This window comes from Ceratotherium simum, chromosome 5 (genome assembly GCF_057802395.1).
Source record: "Ceratotherium simum simum isolate JZ-2026a chromosome 5, ASM5780239v1, whole genome shotgun sequence".
Taxonomy (NCBI): Eukaryota; Metazoa; Chordata; class Mammalia; order Perissodactyla; family Rhinocerotidae; genus Ceratotherium; species Ceratotherium simum.
Window position 1 is genome coordinate 42,386,796 of NC_141904.1, and position 23,912 is coordinate 42,410,707.

The 23,912-nt window shown below is 39.6% G+C and overlaps 1 protein-coding gene across 2 annotated transcripts; it reads left to right on the forward strand.

Moving 5' to 3' along the window:
* The first annotated feature begins 185 nt into the window (after positions 1-185).
* Positions 186-23,316, forward strand: LOC101408944 (caspase-14-like). 2 transcript variants are annotated; one of them, XM_087430761.1, is made up of 8 exons: positions 186-662; positions 2,309-2,361; positions 3,526-3,675; positions 6,684-6,773; positions 6,929-7,154; positions 7,626-7,742; positions 19,599-19,708; positions 21,594-23,316. In XM_087430761.1, exons 1-8 carry the CDS (start codon positions 296-298, stop codon positions 21,693-21,695), a joined length of 1,215 nt encoding a protein of 404 aa, XP_087286887.1. In that variant the 5' UTR covers positions 186-295; the 3' UTR covers positions 21,696-23,316. The 2 variants fall into 2 exon arrangements, with proteins under 2 accessions (XP_087286887.1, XP_004419595.1); XM_004419538.3 differs by lacking the exon at positions 6,684-6,773 and having other exon boundaries at positions 187-662.
* Positions 23,317-23,912: the final 596 nt, after the last annotated feature.

Below are 23,912 nucleotides of genomic sequence, written 5' to 3' on the forward strand. Positions count from 1 at the left end.
TTCTATGGCAGGGAGAGCAGAGCCTCTGGGATGCGGCGGGGTCGGGGGCGGGAGCGGGAGCGGTAGCGGGAACGCGGAGGCTCGGATGCGGGGCGTGGCTCGGGGCGGGGGCGGGGCCCGAGGGGACGAAAGGCGGGAGCAGCCAGGCGCAGCAGCCTGCCTGCCAGCAGACAAGCGGAAACGCCTCCGGTTTTCAAAACAAAGAGGAGAAGCGGGAGGCGTGTGCGGCGCGCAGGGTTGAGACCTCCTTGGGTTGGTCCCTCAGGCTCGGGCGCTTCAGCATCGCTAGGTGACAATGGAGGGCAGCATGGGGGGCGGCCGGCGCTCGGGGTCCGACGGCCTCCAGGTGCCTGCGAAGATCACGCCAGCCATGGAGGAGTTGCAGAGCCGCTTGCAGGAGACTCTGGACGTGCTGTCCCCGCAAGAGCTGCGCAGCTTCCGCGTCATCCTCAAGACAGTGGACGAGGAGCCGCGCGTGAGCCCGCTGCAGCTGGAGCTGGAGGGCGGCAGCGCGTCGGGGCTGGCTCGCCTCCTCGCCAAGCACTACTACCTGAGGGCCGCGCCGCGCGTCCTCGCCAAGGTGCTGGAGCAGCTACGCCGCGCCGACCTGCTGGCCAGCTGGCAGAACGCCGCCGCTGCGGCCGCTGAGGACGACGGCCCGGGTGAGCGCGGGGACTGCCCCGTGCCCGGGCATTCCCGGACATTGGCGGGGACAACTAGGGGGAGGGGGCATGTGTGAGCGCGCGACTGCTCCGTGCCCGGGCATTCCCAGACATTGCGGGGGACAACTGGGGGGAGGCGGCATCGGTGAGCGCGCGGACTGCCGGGTGCCAGGGCATTCCCGGACATTGTGGGGGACAACTTGGGGGAGGGGGCTTGGGTGAGAGCGCGGTTTGGCCCTTCCGCCCCGGGGATTCCCAGGCAGGTCCTGAGGGGCGGCCCGGCGCCCAGATTAGCGGCGGGGGACGGGGCTTGGCTGGGGGAGGAGGAGCAGAGGAAGGAGGGTGCGGGCGTCGAGGGACCAAGTGAACGCGCGGCGGGAGGGGGGAGCCCGGGGGTAAGCGGGCAGGAGAGTCGCCTTCCCAGGCACGGAATCCGAGTGACCAGTCGATGAGTAGCCCCCTGGATCTACCAGTTCCTTTTGGGGTGGGCTCAGCAATCAGATTGACTCAGCAGGCCTGAGATGCATTTTCAACAAGTACCTCCAAGTGATTATGATGTGGGAAGTTTTTAGACGATGCAGTGAGAAACCCAGTGTTGGAATCCCCACTGCTACATCTCCAGTGGGTATGTTGATTGGCAGTGGGGGTGGGGCCCCTCTTCTTGCACGCCGTTAGACCATTTGCCGTAAATCTGGGAAGATGTGGCTTACGATCAAGAAATGCAGTATGGAACAGGTTGAGGAAGGTTAGGGCTTTCCCCGCTAAATTTAATAAATGTGTGTGTATGAATGTGTGTGTGAGTGTGTGTGAGAGAGTGTGAGAGAGGGAGAGTGGAGAGAGAGAGGAAGCAGCCCTTGTATGCGGGGCATTGAGGTAGACACTAAATGTACCGTCGCTGGTCTCTGTCCTCAGCATGCTTATGATCTGGTTGAGTTTTGAGGTATGTTGCTGATTTTTCTTAGATTTGTAATGGATGACAACTGTAATCGCCCACAAAACCTGGCCTGTAGGCAGAATCCGGCCCCATGGAGCCCTTGATTCTCCCTTTACTGCACCTGCGCAGCACTTCTCTCCTTGTCCCTCAGGACTTCCTTGTTTATGTATCACTCTTTTATTATCACCCCTTTAGACTGTGAGTCTCTTGCTGTTGGCAAAGTGGTTTTTTTTCCAGAATCATCCAAACTACACAATATCATGACTGCACACTGTAGGTACCCAATAAATATTTGAATTGAATGCTAAGAGATTATGTTAAATAGAAGAAGTATAGTCCTTTACTTCATCTTTCCCTTTATTGGTGCCATGGTCTCCTCTTCAGGAAATGCATATGCAGTGATGTTAGTTACTCCTTGTCCTTTTTATCCCTGGCCTGGGTCTTTCTGCCCTTGAACCTGACTGGGATCTAAGGGAATTCTGTTTGAAGTTTCCCACTTCATGAGTTTGAGAGAGGGTGTTCATAATCCAAGGAACCTGTTCTAAAGTGAGATTGAACCTGCTGACCCAAAAACCTAAGAGGCAACTGAATTCCTTGGGAGGACTTCCTGTTAACAGGCACAACAGCAGATATTGATTAGAAAGAAAAAAATGAGGAAAAAAAAGTAATGCTCTTTTTCTCTTTTATTCTCTTTTCATGAAAATTCATCCAGTGATTCCAAGCAAGATTCTAAAGAGAAGCTATGACTGTGTGGAAGGTGAAATGGTAAATATTTTCTCTCTTACTCCAACACTACACACCGGTTAGTAAAGATAATATTTAGCCACCGTTTGAACCTTTTTTTGTGCTGGTCCTGTTTGGTTAAAGGGCGCTATCTCTGTGGTTGTCTCAAGTGTTCAGATCGTTATAATACTAAAAGATAAACATTAGCCAGTTAAAACCACGGTGCATACATTAATCAAATGAGGTAGGCCTTTTTTTTATCTCCAATTTACAAGTCAAAGAGGGTGAGGCACTGGGGGTTAAATGACGATTGTATGGCCTTGGGCAACTACATAAATTGCTGGCTGCAAGATTTTTTTTTTTAAGTTTTAATTATGGAAATTTTAAACAAATACTAAAGTAGAATAGAAAAATGAATCTTCCAAACTCCAGCCCAACTGTTATCACCCTGCTTCAACAATTAGCAACATATGACCAATCTTGTTTCATCTGCTCCCCCCACCCAATTATTTTAAAGCAAATCCAGATATCAGATCACTTTTATCTACAAATATTTTGATATGTATCTCTGAGAAAGACTTTTTTCAAAACATAACCACAATACCATTATTTTACCTAAAAACAAGTTCCTTAATCTTGGCAAAGATGCAGTTAGTATTCAGATTTTCTTGGCTGGTTCCTATGTCTTTTACAGTTGGTTTGTTTGAATCAGGATTCTGATTCAAACAAGGTCTACACAATGACATTTGATTAGTTTGTCTCTTAAGACTCTGAATTTATGATACTTCTCCCTTCTTTAACCTTTTTCTTGTTTATTTGTTGAAGAAACCAGGTTATGTGTCCTGTAGCATGTCTCATAGTCTGGATTTGCTGACTGCAGCCCATGTTGTCATTCACCATTTTCCTCTATTTGCTGTATTTCCTTAAACCAGTAGTTATGGCTATATATAGGAATTTAAAAATGAGATTGGCCTATTAGTCCTAGTCTGAGAAAGGTGTTTGAAAGAATTATAAATCAAGTCATGGTTTCCCCCTACTCCCCTTCCAGAACTGATAAGAGAGGCAGTCAGTGTTGTTCCCCTGATTTGAACTGGAAAACCTCACCATTAATACCAGAAAAAACTCGTTGTTTCATATATATGGCATATTTGGATTTCTGAGCTTGGTTTGGTTTGAATATTGTTTCTTGGCTTTCCTGGCAAACAGGACCGTTATGACCTGAGTGGCAGACGGAAGGCTTTCCTCATGTGTGTGAAGAGGAACAGGCCCGGGGCTCACCGGGACATCGTGCTGATGAAGGAATGGCTTGGTCAGTGCCAGTTCGAACATACATCCTGCATCGATCCTGACAAAATGGTAACAAATTAAAATCAGAAATGAAAAATTATAACTTGGATTTTATAACTTTCCTTTTTCTTTTTTTTCAAATTGGGTTTTAGTACCTGGCGAGAACCAGGACCTGCTGAGCAATGACATGTATGTCCTGATGAAATTCTTGATGCTTTTGTGATCTTCAGTGTGTGATACCCCAGCTCCCCTTCCAGTCAAGCAGGGACCTCTGGGGCTCCATTCCTGGCTAGGGCTGCAGTTGAAGAGGGAAGGGAACCCAAGATGGTGTCCTAAGCAAGACAGGCAAGGAGGCCCGAGGACAAGCCGTGAGTCCACGGTGGGCAAGGTCCAGAGCATTTGGGAGCAGGGAAGACCAAGGAAGCAGCTTTGAGAGGTCAGGCCAGAGGAATTCCAGCAGCATCAGAGCCCAGGGACTTTGAGTCCTTGTGGGACTCACTTGGAACTGTGGGAGGGGTGAAGGGGGTCTGAGAGCCCTGGGTAGAATTGCATTGTGACTTAACTAGATGACACAGAAAAAAATAAGGTGGAAGAGTGGTGGTGCTGGTTGGGTGGGAACTCCAGTTTGACCTCTTTGACCCTAGTTGAGTCATGGCCTACACCTGCCCTTATATGGGGACAATAACATAGGAAGGCCCTTCATAGATGTCTGGAGTCATTGCTAATGAATATCAAGGAACAGCATAGCAGAAGGGCTATGAGTGCAGCATGGACTGCCAGAGTTGGAATCCTGTCTTTTACTAGTTGTTACCTTAAATCTGGTTCTCAACCTAGGGTAATTTGGTCCCCCAGAGGACATTTGGCAGTGTCTGGAGACATTTTTGGTTGTCACAACTAGAGGGTGCTGCTGGCATCTAGTGCGTAGAAGCCAGGGATGCTCCTACAATGCCCAAGACAGCCCCTACAGCAAGGAATTATCTCGCCCCAAATGTCAATAGTGCAATAGTTTTAGAAACCCTGCCTTAAATTGACTACTTTCTTATCTCTAAAATGGGAGTGATGATAGTAACTTGTCTTGTAAGGCTGTTGTGAGGATGAAGTCAGCTGCTACGTATAAAAGATCTCAGAATGTTAGCTGGCTTATAGTAAGTGCTCAGTAAAGTTAGGTTTTATTATTTCAAAGCTAAAAATAGACTCCTTCGTTCTTCCCAAGGATTGTACCAGAATCTCTTCCACAATACGTGATTTTTAATCCAGTCCTTTCCATTCAGATGGAAGATATTGCCAATGTTCTTTTGATTTATTCCCCTAAGGGTCAGGAAGTAGGCTCTTTCTCTTACATCCTGTCCACATTTATTTGTATATATTCAGTAATCTTACCGGCAAAACTATTTTGCTGTTTTAAGTTTCATTTTGCAGATTGTAGTCATGCTCTGCAAAACGATGTGTCAGTCAACAACAGACTGCATATATAACGGTGGTCCCATAACATTAGTACCATGTAGCCTAGGTGTGTAGTAGGCTATACCATCTAGGTTTGTCTGAGTACACTCTATGATGTTCGCACAATGATGAAATCACCTAATGATGCATTTCTCAGACTGTATCCCCATCATTAAGCGATGCACAACTGTATTAGTTTGGTTGAACATCCTTTGGCATTTTTTTCCTTCTGTATAAATTACCTGTTTGTATCCTTTGCCCTTTTTCCTACTGGATTTTCTTTTTCTTGTTCTTATTCTGTAGTTATTTTCCTGGACATTATTCATTTACAAATATAGCACAGATATTTTTCTCTTACCCTGTTACTTGCTTTTTGACTTTTGTTGTCTTAAGTCATATGGAAGTCTTTTAATTTTTGTGAGTAAACTTGTCAATCTTTCTGTTTATCGGCTTCTTGGTTTATGTCTTGATTAGACCCCATGCCTTCCCAATTTTAAAATTTTTAAATTATTTTTCTGTAATTTTTTATAGTTTAAGGTTTACTTTTTACTCTCTGGAATTTTATTTTTGGAACTGTGTGGGGTAGGAGGTCTAACTTTCTTTCCAAATGGATGGTCAGTCTTCTCAACATTTATTGAATGATACATCCTTACTCCACATATTTGAAATTCCACCTTTATCATGAACTCTAAATTCCTATATATACTTGGATCAATTTCTGGATTCTCAAATATACTGTTCATATATTTGCTTGTACTTTTGCTGGTATATCACTGTTTTATTCACCATGATTTTGTAGTACATTTTGATGTCTAATAGGACCTATCCCCTCTCATTGGGTTTGTTTTGGTTTTTGTTTTTTGCTTCTGAATGTTCTTGGTTATTCTTGAGCATTATTTGTTCTCTATGACCTTGAGAATAATCTAGTTAAGCTCCACAGAAATCTTTTGGCATTTTGATTGACATGCCATTGAACTGAGATTAATTGGGAATGAATTGGCAAATTAATAGTATTGAGTCATCTCTATCAGAAGCATTGGCATGTCATGGTTTGTTTATGTTCTTCACTAAAGTTTTTTTTATCATTTTCTTCATTTAGGTGATGTGCATTTCTTCTCAGGTTTATTCCTAGGTATTGTTTTAGTTTTGGTGTAACCATGTATGACATTTCTTTTTCCATTATGTGGTTTAAATGATTATTGCTGGGTAATTGGGGAGCTATAGATCTTTGTATCTGGTCGAGTTGCTGATCTGTAGTTCTAATAGTTTTTAATTGATTATTTTATATTTCTAGATAGTTGTGTTATCTGTAAATAATGAGTTTTGGCTCTTTGTTTCCAGTATTTGAACTTCATTTAATTTTTACTTTATTGACATGGTTAGGATCTTTGTTACAACTTGTATAGGAACAGAGAAAGCAGCCGGTCCTGCCTTGCTTCTCTTTTTAGTGGGCTTGATTCTGATGACATCTCCTCATAGATTCTGGCAGGTGTATATTATTGGGTAGACTCCTCCATTCCCTTCCATTTCTAGCTTACTTATAAAGTGATTTTTATATATAAAATAAGTTAATATAAAATTTAAATACATTAACCATTTGGGGAGCTATAATTCTGTTGTATTTTGTGGTAGAGAATCAGAAATCTCATAATTTTGTCAAACAAGAACCAGTGGCACAGGAAGAAATCCTACGAATTCTGAGAGCAACCAAAAGGAAAGTGAAAGTAAGGAACTAATATTTACCTTATACTTCCCCTGTTAGAGATATACGTATTTCCATACTTATCATCTCATCAGATCACCTTGTAAAGGGGCAGTCTCTAGTATTTCTGATTTTTCCTACCTCCAGTTCTTTTTCATATGTTATCCTATTTCACAGGAGTTACTTGGAAAAATAACATCATTTCGTGATGGACTGAATGAAATTAAAGACGAAATTGGCTGTTGTCTTGTTACTCTCATGTCCCATGGAGAAAAAGGCTTTATTAAAATGAAAGATGATGAAAGAGTCAGCCTGGAAGACATTTTTGAAATGTTTAACAATAAAAATTGTCCAGCACTTCAAGAGAAACCGAAAATCTTTATAATCCAGGCCTGCAGAGGAGGTAAGTGGAGACTTCTTTATAATAGTCCTATTTCTAAGAAATTCTCATATTGATGATTGAGAGAAAAAAAGCAAGTTAAAAAAATTATTTATTTATTTTAAATTAGAGGACCCTTAGCTGATGTAACTTTAGTCGTGTAGTATACTAGGGACTTTGAGCTGGGAGGAAGGGGTGGAAGGAAATCTTAACCTGGGATAGAATAGTTAATTTAGGCTAAGGAAGGGTTCAAGTTGCTAACTTCATGAGGTAGGTCGGGGAGCCTCAAGTTCTGTGAGAGATGTATGCAATATCCAAGGGATGGTCCACCATCCATGTGATTTCAGGTTGCTATGGGACTAACATCTGACTTATATAGCTTTTGTGGATATTTTTCTCTCTTGTGAAGATACAAGCTTGTTGTGACTTTTATTAAGGGTTACTGGTGTCAGTGGCATATTGTTGTAATTTGTATTTTTATTCCTCAAAAAACAGAGAGAAGAGATAATGGTGTCGAAACGGATGATGAACCCATGGACTTTGATGACATATCAGAGAAGAGGAGGCTGCCTACATTCAGTGATTATTTCATCATCTATCCCACCCAGGCAGGTAAGACAGTGAGGGTAGATGACAGTGAGATACACATTCTTCCAGAGGGTTTAGGTTATTCCTAATGACTTTTTAAATCTTTTAAAAAAGTTATCTGTGCTTTACAAATTGACATATATAAGGAGAAATGTTTATTAATCCACCCATCGCCCTTCAAAAAATGTTTCACTTTTGGGGCCAGCCTGGTGGCATAGCGGTTAAGTTCGCCTGTTCCACTTTGGTGGCCCGGGGTTCACTGGCTCGGATCCTGGGTGCAGACGTACTCACTGGTTATCAAAGCCATGCTGAGGCGGCGTCCCACATAGAAGAGTTACAACTCTACAACTATGACACACAACTGTGTTCTGGGGCTTTGGGGAGAAAAAAGAAAAAGAGGAAGATTGGCAACAGATGTTAGCACAGGGCCAATCTTCCTAGAAAAGAAAAATAAAAGTTTCACTTTCAGAGATGGCAGGTTGGCATCTTACTATTCATGTCTTCTAGGAAGGCGCTAACCTCTTAGCAAAGTATCACATAGTAACTAAGATCATTGGCTGTCATACAAAAAAGATGTTGGACCAAAAGCTAGCTCTGCCACTTGCTATCTTTGTGACCTTCAATATTTCTTAACCTCTAGATATGTCAGTTTCTTCATGTAAAACAAGAATGATAAAATTTACTTATGTCATGTAAGTTAAACTATGTAATGCAGATGTTGTGCTTATCATAATAACTGGCATAATAAATACAAAAAAAGTTAGCTACTGTTATTACTAATATGCTAATAACATTATTATCATTATTATTACTAATACTATTTCTAATAATAAAAATCTTTCGTACTGAAAGGGTGGACTTGATTCACTCATGAAGGGAAACAGAAAAATGTAGAGAAGATAGAAGTAAGTGGTCAAGGACATTTATTTAGCTGTTTTTATCTTGACTTTCCTTGAAAAGGATTAAAGTAGTTTACAAATATATGTATATGTAATTCAAGATGAAATATGAGTGAAGAAATGGAAGCAAAGGAAAATAAGGACAGTAATGTAAAATGAAACATACTTAATGGTGAGACATTAAAAATGTCCCCATTGAAGTTAGATATAAGATTCCACTCCTTGGTTATTTACCCAAGAGAGGTGAAAGCATGTGGCCTTGTAGAGACTTGCACATGGATGTTCATAACAGCTTTATCTGAAATAGTCAAAGACAGGAAACAACCCAAGTGACCATCAACAGGTGAATGAATAAACAAATCGTGGTATATCATACATGGAATACGACTCAGCAATAAAGCAATGAGCTCCTGATACATGCTACAACATAGATGAAGCTCAAAATAACTATGCTGACTGAAAAAAAACAGGCAAAACAAGATACATACTGTGTGATTCCATGTATATAAAATTCTAGAAAATGCAAACTAATCTACAGCAACAGAAGGCAAATCAATAGCGCTTGGAGATGGGGATGAGGTGGGAGGGAAGGATTACAAAGAGGCACGAGGACAATGCAGGGGATTGATTGGTATGTTTGTTATCTTAATTTTGGTGATGGTTTCATGGAAGTATACATATGTGAAAACTTATTAAATTTTAAACTTAAAATATGTACAGATGATTATCAATTATAAATTATACTTTAATAAAACTGTAAAAATTTTTAAAAATTAAGTGTAAGACAAGCATACCCACTATCACCCCTACTATTTAACATGGCGTGGGTGGTCCTAGCTAATGCATTAACATAAGAAAAAGGTATAAGGAATAGTATTCCAGAAATTAGTAGTGTTGAAAACAGTAGCAGTAATCACTTAGAAAATATAATAGAAAAGAAAAAGATACCATATTATTTTTCTTGCTTTAGTGAGTGATGTCTAGAAATGACTAACAAAAGATGAGCAAGAATTTTATTAGAGAAAATTACAAAACATTCCTACAAGACATAAAGGAAGACCTGAATAAATGATGAGAAATACCATGCTCATGGATAGAAATTTCAATACCATAGAAATGACAGTTTTTTTCCAAATTAATCTATAAATTGAGTTCCAAAGCGTTTTTTCATAGAATTTGACAAACTAATAATAAAATTATTCTGAAACAGTTAAGGATCAAGACAAGGAACCTTGTGCTCCAATTTTGTTGAATGAATGAATTTTTTGACTATGTGCTGGTCTCTTTATGTTTGAGGGCTAGAGATTCAGTATTGAACAAAAGAGCTAAAAATCTCTGCCTCAGCAGAGCTTATATTCTAGTTGGGGAGAAAGACAATAAACACAGAGAGAAAACAGATACTGTGTTTATGATTCCATTTGTATAAAGTTCGAAAGTCAGGATACTGCTTACTCTTGGGGGTGCAGAGTGTTTGGAGTGGTCATGACCAGAGTGGGCAAGATGCAGTGCTGGTACCATCTTGTTTATTGATGAGGGTGCCAGTTATGTGAGTGTGTTCATTTTATGAAAATTTACTGAGCTATTATATACCCTTATGCTTTGCACAGTTTTCCCTATGATGGTTACCAACTTCAATGAAAAGTTTACCAAAAATAACATAAAATATGTTAGATGGTGCTAAGTGCTATAGAGAAAAATAATGCTGAAACAGGGGATATGGAGTTTTGAGGGGTAGGCGTGGAGACTGTAGTTTCTAAAAAGAGAGGTATAGAGATGTCCCCACTGAGAAGTTGATCATTGTGTAGAGACTTGAAAGACATGAGAGAGTGAGCTACGCAGTATTTGAGAGAATTTGTTTTGTCAGATATGAATGCTTAGTGTAAAGCAATAACAAAAACTCTGTGTGTCCGCCTATGTATAGACAAATAGGCCATTGGGGTCAAACAGAGAACCTAGAAGTAGAACCAAATATATAGGGAAACTAGATATGTGACAGAGGAGCCATTACTAATCAATGGTGAAAGAATGGGCCATTCAATAAATAGTGCTGGGAAAACTGGCTTCTCCATGGGAGAAAAATAAGAATTTATTTTCAAATTTCTTGGCATAGAGTTCATTGTATCTTTAATCATGTGAAATCTCTATGGTTATGTTCTCTTCTTTATGTCTAGTGTTTGTGGCTTCCTTCTTTTATTCTTGATCAATCTTGCCCGTGGTGTATTTTTTTATTAAAAACCCATTTTTAGTTTTGTTAATCCTCTCTAGTATATGTTTAGTTTTGATTTCATTAATTTTGGCTCTTATTTCAATTTTTCTCCATTTTGGAGGGTTTATTCTACTCTTCTTTTCCCAACTATTTCAGTTAGGTACTTGGCTTATTATTTTCTACCTTTTTAAAAAATAAGCATTTTTAAAGCTATCTTTCCCCTCTAAGTACTGCTTTTACTGTAACCCTCACATTTTAATGTGTAACGTTTTTATCCTTCAGTTCTAAGAATTCTTGAATTTCCATTATTGTTTTACGCATTACTTATTTACAAATACATCTCTAAATTTCTGGTGTTGGGATTTTAAAATTTATCCATTTGTTATTGATATCTAGTTTATTTGTGCCATGAACTGAGAAAGAATATTGACTATGATACCAATTTGAAATCAGTTGAAACTTGGTTTATGTCTTGGTCTATAGTAAATTTTTTAATGGCTCTCGGACTGTCATAAATATTATGTATATGCTTAAGAATATATGCTCTCCACTTCTTGAGTGCAGGGTTCTATATATTTCTATTAATTTAGCTTAACTGTGTTGTTCAAATGTTTTATGTCTGTACTAAATTTGTCTGCTTGACCTGCCAATAATTGAGATAATGTGTTACTATGTCCCATTATGATGGTGGGTTTGTCGGTTTCTTCTGTAGTTCTATTGTTTATTTTTGTTTTCTTTATATATTTTGAGGCAACTGTAGTATAGAGGCATATGATTTTAGAATTGTTACAGTTCGTGGTGAAATAAGTATTTTAATCATTTTTTGGTGAACCTGCTATCCCAAATAGTGGTTTTTTTGTATTAGTTTGTTTTGTCTGATATTAATATAGATACCCTAGTATTCTTTTGGTCTATATTTGTCTGGTATATATTCTTTAGACTTTTTTCTATTAACCTTTCTGACTGGTGAGTTAGGATAACTTATCTTTATTTGTGACTGTTGATATAGTTGCATCGTTACCATTTTACTTTGTATTATTTGTCCTATTTTTCTTTGCTTTTTTTTGTTTTTTAATTGGTGAGGAAGATTAGCCCTGAGCTAATATCTGTTGCCAATCCTCCTCTTTTTGCTGAGGAAGATGAGCCCTGGGCTAACATCTGTTGCCAAACTTCCTCTTTTTGCTGAGGAAGATTGGCCCTGAGCTAACATCTATGCCCATCTTACTCTATTTTATATGTGGGACACCTGCCACAGCATGGCTTGATAAGCAGTGCATAGGTCCACACCCAGGATCCAAACCTGCTAACCCCGGGCTGCTGAAGTGGAGCACATGAATTTAACCACTACACCAGCAGGCTGGCCCCATTCTTTGCTTTTTTTTCCTCCTTTATTGCTCTTGTTTTTCACTGATTATGAGTTTAGATTGTCATTCTTGCATTTTCTCCCCCTGCTCACTTTGAAGGTGTACATTCCATATCTTTTCTTCTCATGGTTACCTGTCAAATTTTACACATGTACTTAGTCTAAAGTTAGTAGAAAAGCTTATTCTTACTCCCTGATGACACAAGGAAACTTAGAACACTTTCTCATCACCATCTTCCACACTTAAGTGCTGCTTTTGTTTAACGTTTATTTCTACCCTTTATTTTTTGTATCTTGCTTAATGTTCTTTATTTATGTGAAAGTATTTATGTATTCTTAAACTCCTTCCACTTCTCCCTGATTTTCTTCTGAATTAAGACATTAATCCAACACATTTTTATCAAATATGTTGTCATGTACCAGGGTGGCAAACACTATTCTAGGTAACGCTTATCCCTTTTTTAAAATCCCACAAATTAGAACATTATTGTAATATTTTATACAGTCTATGTTTGTTTATATTTACCCACGTGTTTACCATTTTCTTTGTTCTCTATTCCTTTCTGAATCTTAGACCATTTTTCTGGGGTCATTTTCTTTCTTCCTTTAGATTTCCTTTGGAAATTCATTTAAGGAAGATTTATGGGTGGTAAATTCATTTTACACCCAAATCTGGCTGATTATTTGACAGGATCTTGGCTTGTTCCTTCTTGCGATTCCATCTTTTATTTCATTAAACGTTTCATGCACAGTTATTTTGTATTTTGTACCTGATAACTTCTAACACCTGAAGTCTTTAGGGGTCACTCATTTGGTTGTTTCTGTTGACTGTCACTCATGGTCATGTTTCTTTGTGTGTTTGAACTCTTAGTTCATTTGTTGAATCCAAATCTGTGGTCCTCCTGGGGGCATAAATAGGGAATACTTCCTTTGGAGAGGAGTATCAGCAACCTGGATGGGGTAGCTCCCTTCAGGGTCACAGGGATGATGCAGGAATCCTAGGTGCTTCTCCCTACCTCCTAGGCACACCTTCAAAGCTTTTACTTTCCAAAGGTGATGATAACAGACGTTTTCCCTTAAACACAGTGCAGCTCTGTTTTTCCTGTTTGCTTTCTGCTCTTAGCTCGGGTTTCAACTTCCTCATTTGGAGGGAAAGGGTGCCTTGGAGATTTCTATTAATTCCTATCAGCCCAGAATAGCATTAAAATTTTATTTTAATCAAGAATCAAGTTTTATAGCTGGAGGGATATTTGAAGTATCTAGTGTCCAATGTGGAAAACTTGCAATATGTGTTAAAATGAATCTTTTAGGCTTACCATTTTTATCTCATCAGACAATGCATAAACGTTCTGGCAGTACCAGATAACGTGTGCGGATGTGGGCAACAGGTACTTCCATATACCATTGATGAGAGCAAGTTAGTGCTACCTCTTTGGAGAGCAAAGTGTGATACCTAGTAAAGTTCAAAATATGTTTATTTCTGACCCAGCAGTTTCACTGCTGGGTGTATACCCTAGTGCTGTGGTCCCCAAACCAGGGGGCCACAGTGAAGTCACACAGCTATACTTAATTCTGTGAACCGCTAGCTCGGGTAGTTTAAGGTTTCAAAAGTTAGATCATGTGACATTCTTTTCGATGATATCATATCGTTGGGTAGCTAGGTTTTGGAAGTTTGCTGAGATAAAAAGCAAGTACCATGGTGGAATCCTAGGCCGAGAAGTTGTGCAGTGCCCAACAGGTGCACACATCCCATTAGTAGGTAATTGTGGTTATTTAAGAAGAAAATAAAAATATTTTCCTTTCAATTTGTGTAGGTATTTTTCCCCCAAATTGCCAATAAATTATCAGGATGTAAATACTAAGTTTAAACCTAACTACTTTAATAAATGGGACTCTTAGTTATTTGTTTTGGCCTAGGAGCACTGTGAAAAAATTCCAGAGAACTAAAGGTACTGTGAAGTGGGAGAGTTTGGGAACCTCTGCCCTAAAGAATCTTCGGCACATGTATATGTGGGATAGAGTGACCCACTGTCCCAGTTTGCTAGAGACTGAGGGGTTTCCTGGGATACTGGACTTTCAGTGTTAAAACTAGCAAAGTGGGCAAATCAGGATGACTTGCTCACTCTGACATGGGTGATTCTTTGAAATTGTTTACAGTAGGGAGAATTGAAGTGGAGGGAAAGCTAAAGTCATTGGGAGTGTGTATTCACACAGTAGAATACTGTGCGGCAGTTGAAAAGAATCGTGGTGGGGAAGTTTTAAATGTAACAATGAATGAAGATAAGACAGTTGTCACATAATATAGATAGCGTACCTTGAATATAAAGATTTAAAACACATATATATTTAAAATAATATTACTGAATATATACCTAGTAAAAGTATAAAAATATGGGCAAAAAGAACAGCCAACAGCTTTGTGATAGGGACTGTCTCTGGTAGAGGCAGAGAGGGTAGGGAAGGAGGGACCAGAAAGTAATCAGGGAGGAAATTCAAATGAGGCTTCAACTATATCTCACAAGAGAAGAAGAGCTGGAACAAATATGGCAAAACGTTAGTATTTGTTAGATCTGGGTGGTGGATACGCAGGTGTTTGTTACGTTATTCTATGTTCTTTTTTGTACATTTAAAGATTTTCGAGAGATAGGAATTGAAGAAAGGGATTGGAAACAACAAATGTAGCTAAGACTGATGTAGTTTTTCTATAGAGGGAGTTAACAAATGGGACACTGTCTGGATGGTGATGAGGGATCAAAGGAGTCTTTTGTTTGTTTTTAAGGTGGGCGGTACTGCAGCACAGATGCTGATGGAATGATCCAGTAGAGAGGGGAAATTTTCAGGAGAGAATACAGATCAGACAGCTATGGAGCTGCAATTTTGAGCCTAGGCAATGTATATCTTTCAAGTACTATGTCAGGCTGATTTTTCAAATGGAAGAAAGAAGTTGCCATTTTCCTCCATTGGGAGGACTCCAAGAAGAGCGGAATTGAGGGAGGCGGGAAATCAAGATTTTAAAATGGTGACTAGCCATCCCAGTGGACATGCTAAGAAGGCAGTTGATTATTTAAGTCTGGAATCAGGTGAGTGGTCTGCATTGGAGAGAGAAATGTGGGAGTTATCAGCTTGTAATGTCATTTAAAGCCATAGGCCTGGATAGGGTCACAGGCCTTATTCCAGCACGTATAGAATGCTGAGATGAAGAATCAGCAGTGGAGACTAAGAAGGAGTGTGCCCGCTGATGTGGGAGAGAACCAAGTGGGTATGGTGTCCCGGAAGCCACGTGAAGGAAGATGTGGCTGACAATATCAGACACTGCTGATGGATCACGTAGGATGTGGACAGAGAATTAACCTTTGGATTTAGAAATGTGCAGGTCATTGGGGATCTTAACAAGAATAGTTCGGGATGTGGACTAAATCGTGGACTCAAAGGAGTAGAACTACAGCTACATGCAAGAAAAAGGGTCAGCCTTAGAAATATAACATTGAAATTGGTTTTGTTTTGTTTTGTCTTTTTTAAAAAAAGTTAGAACAAGCAAAATCACACATTTTATTATTTAAGGATACATATATATGTGGTAAAACTATGACATTTTTAAAAATGATGAATGCTAAATACAAAATTAAGATTAGTGGTTTCTGTATGGGGGAGGGAGAGAATAGGAGGAACACACAGGTAGATGCTAATTTTCCTAATACGTGAATCAATAGGCAAAAGACCGATAACGCATAGGACAATGGGTATAGGCTATTAACTGACAATTCCTAGGGAACACAGTTACCATGGAGAAGATGCTCAACCTTACTTATAAGAAGAAAGTTTATTAAACAAGATTGAAGTACCATTTTTAATCTATCAGACTGGCTGAGATCAAACAGTTTGAATGTGTACTTTTGGTGAAGAGATAGAGAATTTACAGATTAATTACTGGTGGGACTATAAATTAGTATCACTTCTTTGGAGGACCATTTGGCATTATCTAGCAAAATTACAAGTACACACATAATTCCTGTCTAGGAGTTTATCTTCCAGGTATTTAGTACATGTCTGATTGACATGTGCTCAATTCATTGACATTGTTTTTTATAGTAAAGTACTAGGAACATCTAAATGTCTATCCATACGGGACTACTTAAATAAATTATGGTAAAGCATAGAGTAGAATACTATGTAACAGAGGAAGCAGCTCTTTATGTATTGATGATGAACAACCTCCAAGATGAACTGGTGAAAAAAAATCAGGTCATGGAACAGCATGTATAATATGCTACTGGGGTTGGGAGGAGAGTGGTTACACACTCAGACATGTATAAGCTTCTTCATACATAGAACAGATCTGAAAGGATGCACAAGAAACTGATACCCTTGATTTTCTTGGGCATTGGACAAGGAGGGAGGGAGACTTCACTAGATTCCTTTTGCAATTTGAATTTTAAACCATTTGAATGTATTATCTATTCAAAAAATGAATTTAAAACATTTTAAAATGGAGATATGTGCTTTTAAAAATTGGGAGATTTTACATAAAAACTCAGATTTCTGACATCTCGCTCACCATAGACATTTATACCAGCTACCTGACCCCGGCAAGTCCTAGAGCTTGTCATTCTTGGTTTGTGACAAAGCCATGCCACCTGTGTGCAAGAGAAAGAGCAACATGCTTTCATCTGTTTATTGGCTATTTGTGTTTAGTCTTGTGAGTGAGTGTTGCTCATGTTCCATGGCCAAAGTTATCTAAACGATTTTATAATGCAAGTATAGGGATCCCAGTCCTGGTGATCTTTTGACCTTGTTTGGTAAATCTCTGGGCTCACACTAGCTTTCAGCCAGAGTCTAAAGTTCTCCAGTTTCACTCATCAGACTTTTTTAGTCGTTTAGAATCTGTCCTAAGGACTGAACTCATGGCCACGACTTAGCATCTCTGATAATTTTCAAAGCGAGGAGAAATATATAATCTTTCATTTGATAAGATCCATGGCAGCTACTCGTGATTTTTGTTTTGCTGATTGGCGCTTGATTCTTCAAAGAGGTTGCAGACTGCCTTAGGCCAGAGGCTTTCAAATGTTATTTGCCATAACCCACAGTAAGAAATAGCTGTTGTATTTCATCAAATCTAATGCCTTGATTGTAGGACATACCATTATTTTGTATCATCAAGAAGCTACTAATTAATCTATGACACAGCAGAGATTATATAGCACATCCAGATTTTAGAGAAGCTAAAGTGAAAAGAAATCTTAGAATTGATAAAATGCGTAGTTCGTTATAATGTTACATACATTTACATAAATATGTTAACAAATACGAGTTTTAAAAATAGTACTTGCCCTTACTACGTTTGAGACACTTTAATATTTTCTGTTATATCCCACGCTATCCCGTTATAAAAAAATGTTGGTTTCAGTCTACTAAATTGATTTCTTGACTGATTCTTGGGCCACAACCTGCAGTTTGAAGAACACTAGACTAGATGGATTATCAAGCTTTGCGATGTGGTGTTTCTAACTCAGATTTACTCTGAGGGGCAATACTAAAATTCCCATATAGTTCCCACACTAAACAGATATGTTCTGTGGATTTTTTTACAACTTTACTGAGGTATAATTGAAGTATGTTGTACACATTTCAAGTATACAATTTGAACAGATATAAGTATACACTCATGACACCAGCACCATGATCAAGGTAAGCAAATATTTCCATCACCCCAAAAAGTTTTCTCATGTTATAATCCGTCCCTGCCTCTGTCCCATCCCTAGGTTACCACAGATCCGCTCTCTGTTACCATGGGTTAGATTACGTTTTCTGGAATTTTATAGAACTAGAAGTACACAGTTCTATGGTATTTTCTTCCACACACCATAATGGTTTTGTGATTGATCCATCCATGCTGTTTTGTCTATCAATAGTTCATTTCCTTTTATTTCTGAGTAATATTCAATTATGTGGATATAACAATTTGTTTATCCATTCACGTTTTGAACATTTGAGTTCTTCCTGGTTTTTGGTTATTACAAATAAAGCTGCTGTGAACGTTTGTGTGCAAGTCTTTGAGCATGTTTTTGTTTTCCTTGGGTAAATACTAAGAACTGGAATAGCTGGTTCATATAGTAGGTACATATTTAACTTTTAAAGAAACTGCCAAATTTTTTTCTGAAGGGGTTGTGTTATTTTGCATTCCCACCAGCAGTGTACGAGAGTTCCAGTTGCTACACATCCTCATTAGCACTTGGTATGATCTGTTTTTAAAATTTTAGACAATCTAATGGGTGTATAATAGTATCACCTTGTGATTTTAATTTGCATTTCCTGGGAGACCAATAATGATGATTATTCATGTACCCATTGGTCATTCATATATCTTCTTTTGCCCAATTTTGTATTGGGTTGTTTGTTTTCTTATTAAGTTGTAAGAGTTCTTTGTATATTCTGGATACAAGTCCTTCTTTGGTACGTGTTAAAAATATTTTCTCCCAATCTGTGGCTTGCTTTTGATTTTCTTAATTATGTCTTTCAAAAAGCAAAAGTTTTTAATTTTGATTAAGTCCAATTTATCAATTTTTTCTGTTATGGTTTATGCTTCTTGCTTTTCTAAGAAACCTTTGCCTACCCTGAAGTTGTGAAGATGACCCATATTTTTTCTGTTCCAATCCAGATTACTATGAGAGGGTACAATTTTGATATTCCCATTGAATTTCCACACTAAACAGACATGTTTTTTAATCTAATAATAAAAATAATTTCAGTAAATTTTGGGAGATCCCAAAATAAATTCCATATAGATGTATTTAGGGAGTATTCAGCTTAAAATGCTATAGCAAAAGTCAGCAATAGAAAAATAGAAAGGGGATTGGGCCAGCCCCAGTGGCCTGGTAGTTAAGTTCGGCGTGCTCCATTTCAGCGGCCTGGGTTTGGTTCCTGGGCACGGACCTACACCACTCGTCTCTCTGTGGCCGTGCTGTGGCAGCCACTCGCATACAAAAAGAGGCAGATTAGCAACAGATTAGCTCAGGGTGAATCTTGCTCAGCAAGAAAATAGGAAGGGGACAAATGAAGCAAATATGGCAAAATGATGATAACTGTTGAATCTGAGGGATGATTATATTGGGGCTTGTTAAGCTTTACTTTCTACTTTTGTGAATATTTGAAAACTTTTATTTAAAAAAAAGCACATAAAAAGAATGCCCCGCAGAAGTTATGTGTATTGGTCACACGAGGTCCCTGGGAGGCTCAGATGCTCCCTTTGTTTGTGCCCTTGTCTGTTGTGGCCCCAGACACACTCTGCTAATGCAAGAGTGTTTCTGTATTCACACTTCAAAGCCATTTTCTTGGTTTTAGATGTGGGTCAAAGAACAAGTTAGCTGCAAGTAGAGGAGGAAAATGGATGGAATATTTTTGTCTTTCCTTTGTAGACCATGTCGCTTTACGGCACCCCCGCACTGGCTCTGTGATGATCGAAGCAATGACTGAAGTCTTTAAACAGCATGGAAATAAGTGGCACATTGCTGACTTTTTCACCAAAGTAAGTAAATTCCAAGTGAGCATGTGCTCCATTCACTCTAAAGCTAACACACTTGATGAGAACGTTTTCCTGAGAAGATTGACTAGAGCCGTGAAAACGTGAGAGATACTGAAAAGTTGCTTGAAAACAATGGGCTGATCGTGAGTTTAGATGACTTGGCAGCATTGTTCAGAAGACCTGGCTGAGCCAGATGCCAAGAAAAACTGATAGTGACACTTTGTATCATTGGTAATATGAGTGAGTTGCATAATAGGTGGGCTTGCAAGTTCCTGCCTGCTCTGTAGTCCTACCCTTGCAGTCGGCTTTGGCCTGGCCCAGCTCCCCTAGGAGAGGGGAGGATCTGAGGGCTTCTTTAAGAACCAGCGCTAGCTCACGTTTCTCTCCCCAGCTTGTAGCCCAAAGTAAATGTTCACTAAATGAATGAGTGGCCAAGAATTGCAGCAGATTTATACACAAACTGTAGTTTGGAGAAGGGCCCGATTACAGTGGCCTATCATATCAGGATTGAAGAGTAATTTTCTTCTTAATCCGGGAGTTTGATACCCAAAGAGAGCTAATTTAGAAAAGGTTGTGAATGAGCACAGTACAAGCAACGCTAACATTTATTGTGTTGCTCGCTCTGCCAGTTACTGCTCTCTGTGCTTCACAGATATTAATCCATTTAAGCCTTCCAACAACCCTAGGTTGGTACTGAGATTCACATCCACTATTCAGGTGGAGAGCTAGTAAGTGGCAGAGTTGGCATTCCAGCCCAGGCAGAGGGCTTTTGGAGTTCATTCTCAACCACAATTATATATTAATTACTCCTCACCTCCCCCAGGTATGATAACTATTCTTATTTCCTTAAAAAAATATTTAATGTTAATACTTTACATTTGATGCTTAACAGCTTTCAAAACTCCTTTTCACCTCATTTGAGGTAAGCTTGTTGGGGAAATGTTAAAGGGAGGGACTACAGGCAATTTTGACAGTCATCCCAACCATATTCCCAAATATTTTATATTGCTCAATTTCTCTTTTTAAGAAAACAGTTTCTTGTCAGCCTCTTAGGGATACATAATAACAAAGATTTAACCAACTGTACATAGAAATCCATTTTAGTTAATGCTAACTGAAAAATTGGTTTGCTGACCAATGTTCAGTAAGTCTTCATTGGTTCACTTCTTTTTTTTTTCTTTTTTTTTTTTTGGTGAGGAAGATTGGCCCCGAGCTAACATCTGCTGCCAGTCTTCCTCTTTTTGCTTGAGGATGATTGTCCCTGAGCTAACATCTGTGCCCATCTTCCTCTACTTTGTATGTGGGATGCCACCACAGCATGGCTCAATGAGCAGTAGGTGGGTCCGCGCCCGGGATCTGAACCCGTGAACCCTGGGCCACTGAAGCAGATCACATGAATTTAACCACTACACCACCGGGTCAGCCCCTGGTTCACTTCATTTTTAAAGCATTTGCTGAGTAGATGCCAGCAAGAAAGTCCCAAAATGAGCATGATGCAGCCTTTGCATTAAAGGCACTTATAGCAAAGTGATGAACTTACAACCAGCCCTGGAATTGCAGAGCTGTTGGATACTTTGAACATAACATCCAATCTTTTCATTTTACCAGGAGTTACCAAGGCTCAGAAAGGGTTAATATCTTGCTTGATATTACCTAGGGGCAAGTTGAGACTGAACCCAGGTCTGTGGTCTCTTCAGTCCAGTGCTCTTTCCATCCCACAGTGCTGCGTTCCAAGAACTTGGTGGGACATGAATGGTGCTTGCATGGTTTTCCTGATGCAGTCACAGAATTCTGCCATCTCATTCCGTGGGGTTTACTGGAAGGCTTTTGCTCAGGGCCTCACGTTATTTTTTCACATTTTTTAACAGTTTGTGCTTTTATCTTTCAGGTGAATAACAGAGTGGTGCACACTGAATTTCATCTACGTGAGGAACCAATAAAAGTATCACTTGTAATGGAATCAACTTTAACTAAATCTGTGTACTTTTGACATCAGGAAGATTTAAACAATGACTGCTTAATAATAGACTTTGTAAAGAGCTGTGAGTGTTTGTAGTATAGTAGTAATGGTTATCATTTTGCATTATTTCTGTGACTAGTTGTATTTCTCCATTTTGTTTTATATATATGTTACTTTTGTAAGATTTAACTATGCTTGTTTGATACTTGTAAATAATTTGACTTTTTTTTTTAAAGGATCACTGTTTTCTGAAAAATTTTTTTCCTGAACTGTTATCCAAACATGGAAATCCAGGTCTATTTATGTACTGTTTATATCATGTGCTTCTCTTGCTGATTACACCCACCCTCCCTCCTCTCAATTTGGTGCTGGTGGTAAGCCTCATTGTCTTGGCTTAGTGGTCAAGAACTGCTTTATGTGGTCTTGTTCTCTGCTTCACTTTATTTCTCCCATATTGTTTTCTGCAGCCAGACTGATCTCCTTTTTGACTCCGTAAACCATTCTCAAGTCTTACCTGGGTGTCTTTGCCTGCACTTTGTGCCCTTGATGCCTCTCATGCACTCCCCAGTTTCCTCCCTGCTGCCTCATACATTTGAACTGCTGTTTTCTCTGCCTGGAACACTCTGTTCCACCCCATGTAGGTGAGTCCTTTCCATCCTTCAGAGTTTGGTTCAAACATCATTTGCACCGGAAAGCTTTCCACCACCCCTCATGCTGGGTCAGCTTTTTCTAAGTGCTCAGAGACCCTATGCTTTTCTTCTGTAGCATTTAGATGTGTCGTGGCTGTTTAGTATCTCTCTCCAGTTCAGTCATAAGCTCCAAGAGGCAGACGCCATGTGTCTTGTTCATTGTTGTATCTGAGCTTCTCTCTGTGCCTTAAGACGCAGAGAAGCCATGCAATGAATGTTTACTGATTGACTGGTCTCTGTCTTTTAATTATTTTATCCATTCCTCAGACCTCGCCTTATTACCTCTGTGCATATCAGGCCCCTGCTAGTCATCCCCACCTACTTGGATGTCCCATAGTCGCTTTAACTTAACAAGTTGGAAGTTAATCTAAGTTTCCCCTAAATCTCTTCATAAAACCCATTCCATTGTTAATAATCCTTTGACTGCCTGCTGCCTGCAAAATATACCCCAAATTGCCTTAGAATATTCCAAGTCCTTCTCTGTCAGGCCTTAACCTACGCTACCTATGTATTGCCTGTTTGTCCTGAGTCTGGGCCACACCAGGTGATTCGCCTTTCCCTCCATAATCCTTTCTCACAGAGTTGGGCTTGTGGATTAATGAATGTTGAATGAACGCTCTTGGATGTGTTATCATACTCACTCTCTCCTTTCTGCCTGAAATGCCCTTTTTTCTCACTGTATGCTTCCTCTATGCCATGCATTCTTCAGGGTGCAACTTGGGTCCCATCCCACTGTAAAGAAAACCTGTGTGTAGACCAGTGTTTTTAGTGTAAAAAACTGTGGACTGAGCATGAGTTTTAATTGTAACTGTGTGACTCTGAACTGTATTTGGACCTTGGTTTCCTCATCTATATAAAAGGAGATTCGGCTCAGCTGACTCTGAGAACTCATCCTGCTGGACTTCAGTGAACTTCTTAGTGAACCTGCACATGAACATCCTGCAGATGTGGCTGTTCCTGAACCTAGGGCTTCAAGCTGGCAGTTGCCTCAGACGGTTGGGCCTGTGTGAGGATGCCGGTGTTTGCTGAGAACGCTCTGAGATTGAGGGCCAAACTGACTGAAGCCACCCAGACTCTCCAGGCCTGTCTCCATTTCAGGGATAATTGTGTCCTTTTTAGTTAATGTGATTTCTTAAGTATATATACATGTGACTTAATTTTTAAACTTTTGAGTTCTGACATTTGATATGTAACTTTGGTTTTTTTATAGCACATTAAAATGTCTCCTTGGTTTATAAAATATGCACATCAGGTAAGCCTTCTCTATTCACTCACATCCTAGAGGATTTCCAGGCACAGGGGCTCGTTTCAGGGGCACAGCAGCAGCTGAAATATCAACAGCTCTTATTTCCTGGGGGAGGTTAAGTGACTTAATTCAGAGTCACAGTTAGCATGTGGCAAAGCTGGGATTCCAATATATGAACTAATACAACACACAAAGTGCCAAGCGACAGAGAAAAGTTGTAGGATGGAATGCTTTCAGTAGACAGAAGGGACCATACTATTTAACTGAGGGAATGAGAGCTTAGGGACAAAGGAGGGAAGAGTGAGTTGGGAA

Bases quoted from the DNA above. Each gene is read 5' to 3' on its own strand.
- LOC101408944 (XM_087430761.1), top strand. From the start codon at position 296: ATGGAGGGCAGCATGGGGGGCGGCCGGCGCTCGGGGTCCGACGGCCTC. The intron at 2,362-3,525 runs GTAAATATTTTC...CCTGGCAAACAG, and splicing joins ACTGTGTGGAAGGTGAAATG to GACCGTTATGACCTGAGTGG. The intron at 7,743-19,598 runs GTAAGACAGTGA...TTTCCTTTGTAG, and splicing joins CATCTATCCCACCCAGGCAG to ACCATGTCGCTTTACGGCAC.